The sequence below is a fragment of the Pempheris klunzingeri genome, chromosome 10 (assembly GCF_042242105.1).
Source record: "Pempheris klunzingeri isolate RE-2024b chromosome 10, fPemKlu1.hap1, whole genome shotgun sequence".
Lineage (NCBI taxonomy): Eukaryota > Metazoa > Chordata > Actinopteri > Acropomatiformes > Pempheridae > Pempheris > Pempheris klunzingeri.
The window spans coordinates 20,448,036-20,460,715 of record NC_092021.1 but is presented as its reverse complement, the minus strand read 5'-3'; the positions used below and the strand labels follow the sequence as shown (position 1 = coordinate 20,460,715).

At 39.4% G+C, this 12,680-nt stretch overlaps 2 protein-coding genes and 1 non-coding gene across 3 annotated transcripts; 2 read left to right on the top strand and 1 right to left on the bottom strand.

The window, feature by feature from the left end:
* The first annotated feature begins 525 nt into the window (after positions 1-525).
* On the top strand, positions 526-4,120 carry rpl24 (ribosomal protein L24). The gene is made up of 6 exons (XM_070837941.1): positions 526-580; positions 707-782; positions 1,501-1,611; positions 2,743-2,879; positions 3,642-3,705; positions 3,990-4,120. The coding sequence occupies exons 1-6, from the start codon at positions 576-578 to the stop codon at positions 4,068-4,070; spliced, it is 474 nt and encodes a 157-aa protein (XP_070694042.1). The 5' UTR covers positions 526-575; the 3' UTR covers positions 4,071-4,120.
* On the top strand, positions 1,945-2,126 carry LOC139208962 (small nucleolar RNA SNORA23). The gene has a single exon (XR_011585201.1). It is a non-coding gene; the product is annotated as a small nucleolar RNA SNORA23 (small nucleolar RNA).
* Positions 4,121-5,411: 1,291 nt separating the features above from the next.
* On the bottom strand, positions 5,412-11,181 carry mpc2b (mitochondrial pyruvate carrier 2b). The gene is made up of 5 exons (XM_070837837.1): positions 10,819-11,181; positions 8,756-8,796; positions 8,317-8,401; positions 7,739-7,850; positions 5,412-6,084 (listed from the first exon to the last, which is right to left on the bottom strand). The coding sequence occupies exons 1-5, from the start codon at positions 10,910-10,912 to the stop codon at positions 6,036-6,038; spliced, it is 381 nt and encodes a 126-aa protein (XP_070693938.1). The 5' UTR covers positions 10,913-11,181; the 3' UTR covers positions 5,412-6,035.
* Between the last annotated feature and the right edge of the window lie 1,499 nt (positions 11,182-12,680).

Here is a 12,680-nt window from a genome sequence, read left to right as displayed (position 1 = left end):
GCTTGAAAGACGAGAAGCGGCGGTCGCTTGTCAAACGGTTAAACTAAGTAGGTTCTGGGAAATGTAGTTCAAACTGGCAATCTCGCTCGTTACGGGGTGGTGTCTTTGTGGTTGAAAAGACTACAATTGCCGTCGTTTCCTATCGCCAGCCAGATTTTAGTAAAAAATTTAAGACAGAAGCTGGATAACAACATTAACGGTAAAAACGGCCTAAAGGTGGGGGTTCTCATTTATCTTTTGACTGTGTTATATGCTTGAGTCACCTCTTTATTTTCGTATTATTAAACCTGAACGTGTTGACTGACCGCTGGGAGATATGTTTGCTAGGCAACCGCCAGATTGTGTCGTCAATATCGTCACACTTGGTACACAAAGTGTGAATTTGAATAAAATATTTTTTGTGCAAAAGCTAAAATAATTAATAAGTGTACGTTACCCGTAAATATTTACAATAACAACAACATAATAAATAATATTAATAGTGTCTTAGTTCATAAATATAGATTTGTAGTCTCCCAAGTCAGTTTCCGCATCCGTCATCTTCCTTTCCGGTTTTGTGCCCTCTCGTAGCCATCATGAAGTGAGTGAACGGAATACTATCAAATGCCATCTCATCTCTTAAATAAACATTTTAACAATACTTTCAGCACGACGAGTTAATGTGTAGCCTTTTCTTATAGTGATGTTCAATATTTGTCGTTTTCAGGGTCGAGTTGTGCAGTTTCAGCGGGTATAAAATATACCCCGGCCATGGCCGCCGATACGCCAGGATAGACGGAAAGGTAACCACACCGGTTTCCAGCTGCTTCGTCTTTAAATACTCTTTGAAGTACAACTTACTGGATTCAGTCTTTGTATTCGTTGTTTATACTGTCAAATATAGGTTAGTAACATAAGCACCAGTTTGTGGAATAGGCCCAGTCCCGTCCTTTGAGTGCTGTGAAACTAATGCTAATGTTAGCTGCTAACGTTAGCGTAAACCGACAACGCCACAAGTTAGCAGCTTGATAAAACAAGTATGTAAACTAGCTTGCTACTTCTTATTGACACTGCTATGTGCAAGTGTTTGTTGTCGTGAGAGCGGTGTGCTTTTTAAGGAGCTTGATATCTATCTGTCTACAGATCAGACAGGTCTTTATTAAAACATATACAATCTAGTGTTATCAATATGTTAACTTGTGATTTTGCCCTTTTAAAATTACCAGTAGAAAGAAACAATATAAGTGGCACCAGCACTACTCTCTGCTACCAATCTTACAGTCCGCTGTCACATTTTGTACATGCAAACTGTAGTCATGCTACACCTGTCAGCGATGGTCCAAAATGATAATCCACAAGTCCATAAGACATCTCCATGTATATAGATGATAGAATATGGTTATACATTATAGAAGAAACTTGTCAAGATTGGAATTTGTAGTATGAGGCAGTGATTGTGGATGCAGACTAAATACATCTTAAGAAGCCATTTAGAACTTTTTGTTTTTCTGTCCTCATTAGGTGTTCCAGTTTTTGAATGCCAAGTGTGAGTCTGCCTTCCTGGCCAAGAGGAACCCAAGACAGATCAACTGGACTGTGCTGTACAGACGCAAGCACAAGAAGGGCCAGTCTGTAAGTACTGTGTATGTGATGTGTATGTCTGTATGTATAGTAACAACATCTGTAGCGGATGTAGCTTCTACGTCTGTCATTGTACTGTTTATCTAATAACTACTTTAAGCAACTATTGTCTGGTGCAGATATTTGGGGGATTTTGAATTTGGTATGTAGACTTTGCAGTCTGTGGTTATGGTGTTGCTTATCAGGATTGTTTTTCAGTTAACTGCAGCTGTTTTAGGACTTTTACTGAAGTGTAAAAAGCACTGCCAACATGCCATCATTGTAATTCCCACTCATTTAGTAGTAGTAATTAGCAGTAATTCATAATCTAGTACTTTGGCTGCGGGTGGATGGTGTGCACGGTGTAAGTCTGTGTTATGTGGTGTTGCCGGCCTGCGTTTTGCAGGCAGGGCAGCATTGCTCACTCCACACCTGCGGCCATAGAGCAACAGGAGATCATAGTACTGGCCCTTGACGTCTTTTGCTGACATCTCACCATCGGCCAGCCTCCAAACTCTCCTACATGCTACAATACGTCACTTTTCACTAGTTAGCTGCATTATGTGCAGTCTGATTCCACCACAGCTTGTAAAATGACACAATATCAGGGATTCTGCAGATCACTTCCAAGATTTAAAGAGAAATGTGTGAGATTGATAGACTGTTGTAGCTTGGTTAGTTATCAATGTGCCAAAAAGTTTGCTTGATACCTGCTTAGTGGCTTATAAATGTCATAGTAAAAGCCAAAAAATGTTGTTTTCTTTCAGTCACTCTGTTAATGTTCATGTAGATGATGAGGTGATTTGTCTATGATGCTTAGAAAAAAATTGTCTAAAGAACATTTTCAGGCTTCTCTAACATTCACAAGTTGTAAAGTGTTCAGTTACATCTTACTGTGGAGCTGTAGACAGCAGGTCCTGTCATTTAAAAAGTTTCACCAAGAAAGTTTTGTATTTTAGTTCATGTGAGGTCTGTTCTCACTTTCATCTATCAGGAAATGTCTTTACTGATTCGACATCTCTAAAGTTTTGTATGTGACTTGAACCAAAATGAGCACAGTATTGGTTAATGGTTGGCGATGTTGGCCTGTAGAGCTAACTGAGATACAAATAAACTCTGGTCTCTTCATGATGTGTTTTACAGGAAGAGGTGACAAAGAAGCGTACCCGCCGCGCAGTGAAGTTCCAGAGGGCCATCACTGGGGCCTCCCTGGCTGAGATCATGGCCAAGAGGAACCAGAAGCCCGAGGTCCGCAAGGCCCAGAGGGAGCAGGCCATCAGGTGAGGACACCTTCTCGCTTCAAATCCGCTTCTGTGGTTGCTCTTAAATCAGGCTGATTTTTTGGTTTTACAAGAGACATCATTTACAATTACACAGCATTTACAATTGTGGACATCTAATCGTAGGTATATCAGTTGTAGTAGGCCATAGCTTGCCCCTTCAATCTGCTTTAACTATGAAATGTTGGAAGGAAAACTTCAACTTGGAATCAGTTCAGTCATTTCAAAACTTCTGTTTTCTTCAAAACAAATTTAAAATGGGCAATAAAGCTACGTTGTGCCCTTTTAAGCTTTAAAGAAACCAGTGGAAGAATGTGGAGAAAGTACAATTCAAACAAATTGCATCTTGTTGTCTAATCTAGCTGCTTTAATGTGGAGATGAGCTGCTACGTCTACATGAAGTAAATGTGTTGCTGGAGTAACTGGACGTCGGCACTTAGTGTTTTTTTACAGCACAACATTGTACTCGGTTGTGGTCAAGCATAACCATGAAGCACAGCAGGGTCCAGGAAGTAACCAGCTATACACCTTTTTAACAAAACATTTATCTTTTTGTTTTGGACACAACCTGTCAGGGTTGGTCTACATGTCGCCCCGTATCCCAACATATTTACCACACCTTTACTGTTTGTGGGTATATAAGACACAGTACTGGATGAATATTTTATCAATAGTTTCTCAATGTAGTTGTTTTTCCAGATAATTGTGATTAAGATTGCAATTTTGATTTGGCTGATCTTTGTTGAAATCGTTTTCTCTCAGAGCTGCCAAGGAGGCCAAGAAGGCAAAGCAGGCGGCCAAGAAGCCTGCTGCTCCAAGTGCAAAGGTAAGCTCATGGGTTGTGCACAAGCAGTGTTTTGAGTCATTTTCCTTTGCTAAGTTTAAATCTACATTGTATACTGTTATGAACAGTATAGTTGAGAGTCCTGCATATTTCACCCTAAAAACAAGGGACTAAACTTGAACCTTTTGGGGTTTTGTATCAGGCTTATTGAAATTAATGTCAACTTCCTGCTACTCAGTATTCACTGGATAACTTGAAATGATCAGTTTTAAGTTGTATATCATGATATTTAACTGGTTCTGTACCTAATGTTTTTCTGTCTTTAGTCCTCCACCAAGACTGCACAGAAACCCAAGATCGCTAAGCCCATGAAGATCAGCGCACCCCGTGTCGGTGGCAAACGCTAAACCTGACTCAGAGTTTTTGGTTGTGAATAAAATTTTGTGGTTAACCATCATTTGTGTGATTGTTGATTTGAAAACGAGACAATGTTGCAGCTAAATCATGTGGAAAACCTTCCTTCTAAAAATAAAAATCAATACACTGACTAATGATGTACTAAACTCACAATTAGGTCTAGGAACATGGTTCTGACTCCCAAGAGATTTTTTTTGTCACCAGGTTACTTTAATTCTATGATAAGATACTTAAGTTTGGGGTCATAAGCAGAGTAAACCAAGTGTGTGATGGATGTGGTGTGTTTGTGGAAGTTTTATCATGAAACCTGCCTCAAAATGCTTAACTGAGAAATGTTTTCCATCAGGAGGCGGTGGTAGACTAGAACAAGGTAACCTGCAGACTTGAAGGTTAATTTCTGCTCAGTTGGTTTAAGTGGAGCTCTGGTGAATATATTGTTGCACTAAAGTTGGGGGACTTGAGTGAGATGGAGGCCAATTGGGCGTCCCAGCTGCTCACCCTGTATCACAGCAGCCTGGGTTTGAATCCAACCTGGACCCTTTGCTGCATGCTGTCCCCTCTCCTGTTAGCCATCAATCTCTACTATCGACTCAAAGAATAAAAACACCAAAAAATGATTTAAAAAATGGAGGCCAAATATTGTCATTTGAGCCTCTTGTCAGATGGGGAGAAAACTGCATCACACAACTTCCAGATTGCAACTCAATATGTTTGAACCCTCCATACCCCACAGGCTTTCTATAACAACCAACTAAACTGTTATGTGTAAAATTGGCTGATTGCCCCTTTAAGTGACTAATCATTGAAGCTGTAACATCTTTAGCTTCAGTCATGTTGTATCTAACTATCAGATGTCCATACTTCATCATCTGTAGGTGTTAAACAGGGTTTATTAATGTTTCACTGCCATTACAAAGCCACAGAGCCATAATGATCAACCTTCAAAGTGCCTTTTGTTCAGTCAGCAGATCAAGAAATATTCAACAGTGACGACACCAACTATAGTTCAAACTGTCAGGATATAGTGGGAACATGTCAAAGAAAGTGTTATTTTACACACACAAAGTATAAAACACCTTTCTAAGAACAAAGGTGGAACAATGGTGAGATTTTACTAATGAAGTTAGTACCAGGATTCACTAGTTGACTATTAACAATAAATAAAAAGCTGCACAGATGAAATGTGGCATTGGTGTTTAGTATTCCTGATAAAGAATCAAACAGCGGCTTTCTGTACAGTTTTGACTACAAGAGAAATTTTAATCAGGTGATTAATAACTTCTGATTTGCTCTCACACATATTAAAAGACCATTAAAAGTGGAAGGAATCATTACACGGTAATCAATAATGATTTAATAATCACTGAGGTACAGAGGCTGTGACTCTATCCAAATTATAAATAAGTAAATGAAAAGATAAATGTTAGGACATCCTTCTGATTTTCATTTGGAAACATTCCTTAAACCACATTCAACACATATCCAAGAGTTACATTGTTTTGGGAAATTATTGCTTGAGGTACTAATTCTACACCTGAAACATGATGATGGGGAAAAAAAAGCAAAACTTCCCAACTAGTGCACGAGATACAAAGCATCAACTTAAATTAAAGGATGTACAATCATACAGCTTGTTGAACAAGGACTACTTGTGCGTTGATGGCCACCATTCTTGAGTGTGTGTTGACTACAGTTAAAAAAAAATGTTCTCTTGTTTTGTCTTTTGTATTTTTTTTCTTTTGTTACACCCTGAGGAAATTTGAAACTTAGGGGAAAAGTGCACATTTCCAACAGGGACAAGAGGCTGAATGTGGTAGAATAGTAATGGTTATGGCATGGATGTTATGGAGACAGCATGTGAGGATGAGGAGATGATGGAAAGGGGGCAGCCCCGTGCCCGGCATGACGTCTCCCTTCGAGTCGGCTGCAGTGGAGCGTTGGCAACAGAGGAGCACTCAGGACTCTGCAGCCTCTTTAGCCAGAGCCTTCTGATCCTGTTTGTGCCTGTTGGGGAAGAAAAGATGTGTTACTTTCACTTATTATTCAAATATCAAAATTAGCCTGTTTTCCGTGCTGCCTGACGCCTTCAGATCACTGCGAATGAACAAACATGAGGCATAACTACATTTTAATAGTTTCTACTGCAATAACTAATAATTCAGTTTATTTAGCTTCATGTTTTGGTATGACAATAAAACTACCCTAATAAATGATTTATAAATGTTTATAATTAAGTTTATGAGGTTGTTAAGGCTTTTATAAGTGATCAATAAACTGTTATAACGCATAGAAAAAAAAGGGAAACAGTAACCTGCTTCTTGTGTGTCACAGTGAGCCCATGTTTGTCTGTACTGTTGAGCCTCAGATCTCGTTGGTTACTTTGCTGTCATCAGCCAGCTTTTATACCCGCCAGCTTCATCAGAGATTTGATAACAAATCACCGGCTTTTAACCACCGTCAGCGTGTCTTTATACTCCAAAGTTGTCATTTGGAATATTTAATTCTGGCATATTAAATTACCAGATGAATCCACTGAGGCTTTGGCGGTATTGTTTGCCTTGATGGTGTGTTTTACACTTTACAACAAGGCTCCCTTTCCTTCATCATCATAGTAACTCATTAGGACTTCTTTCTTCATTCTGAAAACTGGCCTTTTAGCAGCTAACTCTGTATATTAATGAACAACGCCTTAAATATGCCACTATCCTTGTTAAATAACCCAGTACCATACATATGTGCTGGTTTATTTATATACATGTAGTCCCTGCCCAGGTGTAGATACATACATGAGATTGATGAGAAACTGTTAAAATTGTTTTAATACTAGTTTAGAATTGTTAATTAGGGTTTATAAATTGTGTATAACCTTATTAATGACCTAATCATAAACCATTTCTAAATCCTTTACGAGCGTCTTATTGTAAAGTGGTACTGACTTCCTCACCATACTGTCTCGTATATCCACTGTAATCCAGGTGAGAGAAACACCGAGGTCACAACAGTGTTGATACACTCGTTTGTGCTGCCTTCAGTTATTACAGTAAACTCAAAGTAATCAGCTTAACCAGCAGCTGTGGATGCTGTGGAAACTTTTCTGCCCTGGTTTTCATCTCACGGGCTAAATACAGGTCGCCCCACATCAGAATAACCACACTTCTGGTATCTGTGAGCAGTTAAGTGTTTACTTAGGAGGACATAACTCTGGTATTTGCTTCAGGGCCAATTAAGAGATTTAAATTTAGGAAACATCCCTCACTTTTTTGTTTTGGCTGAAGAGCCCCAGTGTGGAGCCAACGACCACACTGTCAAACTCTTGCCATCAAACTGTCCTATTAACGATAGATTTAGATGAAATAAAGAGATGAAGCTTCATTCAGTGAGTTTTGCTCTTTATGGCAAATGTTTAAACTCATTTCCATGATGGAGTTCAGTCAGTTGTTGACATTGGAAACTACTGCATGTTCTATATATCACAGCTCTAACTGTATGTGCTGCTGTGCACTCAGTCAAACATTAACTCTCTGCCATAAGGCCACTGTGCACTTATTTCGCATTATTTGTAATAATAGATCATATTATATTCATTAACAGAGATAATAAGCTCAGGTCATCGTTTAGCTGTTGGTTGGTCCATTAATTAACCACAACACAAACAAACCTCCAGATCCTGTAGAGCTGGGAGGCTCCTGCGCTGCCCACAAAGAAGTTGACAGCAAACAAGTTCCAGTTCTTCGGGATTATGACCAACGAGTATCTGGACCAGATCAGGCCTGGTGGGAAAGAGTGAAGGTTATGCACACTATTGGTAAACCAGCGGATGTCCATGTGAGCAGAGTCTATGTTTTGGCAAAAAAAAAAAAAAAAAAAAGATAAGATTTGTTTGAAGAAAACTATTGCAAAAGCAGATATGTCAGGCAACCTTTAGCACAGAGTCTCTCTGAGGACTGGACTCATATGCTGATCATTTTGAAATGTGCACCTTGAGCTGAAGGCTGGGATGTCTGAAGTGTATATTATTGCTTTTATTTATAAATCATTTGCACATTTTAAGTATGAGGCACATAACTCAAATAAGCTGCATCAATTTCTGCCACCAGTTCTATTTTCCTGGACCACACCATCTCTATTGTAAAATTAAATAAATGTACGTTGCAAACTGAGACATGACGCCATCAGTGGCTTATTAGTAAAGTATTCACTTTGAGTTCAAATTAAATCCACTTAGTCTCATCTCACCTGTGGCTGTGAGCACCCCAGACTGGGAGGTACTGAGTTTTTCTGCTGGTCGAGTCATATCAGCCAAACCAGCTACAACCAGCCCCTGTGGAGGAGAAGAGACCACGTCAACTGTGCTCAATCAAACCTGGTGAGCAGGTTTTTTTTCTTCTGTATTTACTTTACATTAACAGATGAATTTGGAGCGATATGACTAATAATAACATGACATTTCAGAGCCCTGTATTTCTATAATGGTACCCAGCCTCAATACTGCACATCACAGTGATGCAGTTCTGCTCCACAAATTTCTTTTTCTCTTCAGACCCCTAAATAACACAATGGGCATCACTGGTTAAACTGGCCACCATGCACAGGCGTGTAGACGAGGTCTGGAGCCGCTGGCTGAAGGTAAACCTGCACAAATTAAACAGGTTAAACTTTGTGAAAATGTACGTACCCATTTAAACACCGGAGCCCAGAAGAAAACTGTTTTTGGACCTAGAAAAAAAAAAAAAGCAGAAAGAAAGGGTTATTTTCTGTAACATTGTTTGGTTTCATTTCAGTTTTTCAAGGTTTTCTCTCTCTCTCAGGTGACTAATCTTCTAATTAGTGCAAAGATGAAACTTGATGCCGTTCAGTGCGAGTCTGAGCATCTGTGCAACAGATACTTGGCCTGCACTTGGCCTGCACTTGGCCTGTGTCCGGACGCAAAGGAAGCAGACAAACTTAATAAGCTCCGTATGGTTTGATTCACACAAGGAGGGAAAATATGAGGAAGCAGCTGCTGGTCTGGAATCTATTTTGCTCATATAAGAATATTTTTCCAAGAGTGATGTTAAAACTGAAAAACAAAATAACCAATTCAGCTAATTTTTAGTCAGTTAAGAAAAGAAATTTGTTGATGAGAATTTGTCACAATTTTACAAAGAAAATCAATTAATCAAGATAATAAATGGCAGAATAATTGATTGATTGTCGCAGCCTTACACAAGCTACTAAAATAGTTTTTCTTTAGTTTGAATTCTCAAACCCTGAACGCAACACCACAATTAAATGAATGCTGTTTTGTGTAGAACACAAAATATCACATCATCTGGGGAATATCACACCACTGAACATCAACAAATGTGAAATTTAGTCTTTCAAGTGTGTCACAACAGCTGATATGACATAACATGCTTTGATTTCATTCGAGAAACATTGACAGAGAGTCCAGCCTCAGTATCTGTGGAACACTAAGAAACGTGTGCAGGATCATAAAAAAAAAAAAAAGCTGCTGCTGGTCTGGAGTCAGCTTTCCTCCCATTCCTGCCCAAAGCCGCACGCTAAACGAAAAGTAGGACTTCTGTCACCGCAAATCACAGTTGAGGGAGTTGGCTTTTGTACCCGCCCCTTCATACCTGCTCAGAAAGTTGTCCTTGACGACCAGAGCTCCCGAACAGTAGTACAGACAAAACAAAGACCAGACTGTCCTCCGTGACGCAAGAAACTTCTTAATCTCAGTCCCCTCTAGTTAATATCAGAGCCGAGTGTGTGTGCAAGTTGTTCTTACCGACCTGGAGAAAGTGTTTATTAGGTTCTCATACCTAAAATAAAAATAAGGCTAATGCAGTAAATGCTACTTTCATGAAGGTTATAATGTTTTACAGAGGTGACATTCGACATTTTGGAAGCTCTCGAATTGTACTACATTATACTATGAGGTGTTTCTACTATATTTAGTCTGCCCTCATTTATAGAAAGTGGGTTGGCAAAATATACCTTCATGAAGGTGGTAGGATGTATCTCTTCAATGTTCACAAGATGTAGACAAATGAAGGACGCTATAAATCCTGATTACAGCTTAAACAGTAAGTTGGCAGAGACAAAGATATTCAGCTACAGGTTTAGGCATTTAACCAAAAAAAGAACAAATGTTTGCTTCTTTTGGCTTCTCAAATGTGACGCTTTTCTGCTTTTCACTCTATTATATATTTTTAACAGAATATGTTTCACTTTTGGACTGTGGGTCTGAAAGGAAGTCATTTATGATTGAAAACAATTACACAAACACATGATAAGCAGATTATTAGTGTGCAGGTAAAACCTTTCCATGCAACAGTCACTGGCCAGTTTATAGACTGTTTACATTTTACTTGCACAAGCTACAAGATGACAATAACATGACAATCGTGCTGGTTAAAGAGTGGCTGAAAGGATTTACATTTTTCTCTTTTATGGCAGTACCTTTGAACTCCTCTCAAACCCACCTCTGAACACCACAATAAACTTCTTAGGTTAAGGACAGACAGACACAAACTTTCCATCATAAACTGGGCTCTTCTGCACAGACAGAGCTGCTTAGCAGGTGTTATCCCAGCAGATTAGGGTCTCCCAGAGCAGCACTGACACATTAAAACAGAGAATAGATGTCTGCTGGGTGTCACCTCCATCAGCTGCACACAGCACACACACACACACACCTCAGCCACACACCGCCAGCCTGCAAATCATGACCCAGGAGAGAAGCCTCTGTTTTACCTGCCGGGTGGTTGTACAGGGGTCTCAGCTTGGAGGGCAGTATGTGCTCGATCCTGTCCAAAATCCTGTGGTAGGACGCTCTGAGCGCAGCCATGACTGTGGATGTCCTGATGGAAACAAACACTGAACGGAAACTTGATGCTAGCTTTAAAGCTAAATGGTTAGCTAGCTAAAGTGCCTTTGTTAAAAGCCACGGGGATTTAAAAACACTTTTCCTTCGCTTATTTGGCGACGTTGCCGGTTAAATAAACGACAGGTGGGTTGAGCGAAGATGCTGCTGTCCTACTGTCGACCTTCCCCCGGCTGCGCTGTGACCATGCTAGCGATGCTAGCTCCGCGGTAGCTTCGCTCTGACCCACACGACGAGGTGACTTTCTGTACGGCGCAACCTAGCCGCGAGGGGCGGGGTCAACGCTTTTCCTCTCTCCTCATTGGTCCGTCTGGTCAGAACCCAGATCTGATTGGTTCAGACGGGGGTGTTAGTTTTCCTGCCCGGCGTTTCAGAACTGGGTGGAGACAAATAATCACTTTGCTCATTTAAATTTATTCAGATTTTAGGCCTGATTGTCAACGTAAAAAATAATTTAGAGCTGAATGTTAAATATATTTATTATGATTTCAATGCAATTTTGTTGCAAATGGTCTGATCTTGAAACTGTATGTGACATTATATATTGATAAATGACACAAAACATAATATTTGATTCACACTGCGTGAAGCTGATTAAAAATTTACGGTGAAACAGACACAGGATTACCAGTTTATAACAAGTCTGACATTACAACCTCAATTTGTGTTTCATAACAGGGACCCAACAGCAATGTTCTGCCCTGCAGGCCTCTAACAGGTTAATCTGCCTTTGCAGGAAAGTCAACAACAGCAGTACATGTTGTCAAACATGTTTAATACCTTCATAATTTCACTTTTGCTTTTACATGTTGCTTATTCTGAAATTAGCACTCAGTAAATTTACTACACTGCAAATCTGGAATGAGATGATATAAGATTTGTAGTAGTAGAACAAACAGGAGGTTTTCTCTTGTCTTCAATCTCTGTAATAATCTTGTTACACCAAATGTTATATGTATTAACTGAAACGTAAAATGTTGCTTAGTTTATGCTGAAGTTAAATGTGCGCTTACTTTTTGTTGTCTATTTATGTCTAAATACATGAGAGCAGTGGAAAAAACGGTGTCAAATTCGTTGTGTGTGTTCATATTCTTAGTGAATGAAGCTGATAGTGGTTCATGGGGGCTCTGCACCTCATTCTTTAGGATAAGATAAGAGAGACTTTATTTATCCCACACTGGGGAAATTCACTTGTTACAGCAGCAGAGAGTCAAGAGACAGAAAAGGTGCAGAAACAAAGTGTCATTAACAGAAGTCGTGCAAAAAACAAGGCATATAAAGAATATAAAAATGAATACAAATTTAAAAACTATAGCAAACCCATACACTATATACACGTGTGTATTGCACAGGAGGTGTATGTTGCAATCATTGCACAGGAGAAAAACAAATGGGTAATGACTGCAGGTAGTGGCTGGTGAAGGTTAATCTGTCTGTGCGTCTGTGACAATATCAAAGCAAGGACCTCAACTTCAACAGGAGAGACGAACACTGGTGCTTATGTATCTAATTATGGTGAATAAATAACAAAATTAATGACAATAACAACAAGATAAGATAAGATAAGGTAAAATATTCCTTTATCAGTCCCACTGCAGGGGAATTCACAGTGTTATAGCAGCAAGTTGGAAGCAAAAGTAGAACATTCAATAATAAATAAATGATAAACTAGTGAACAGTGATATAAACAGGGGGAGATATAGAAAATATGTATAATTCAAACAAGAGGAAG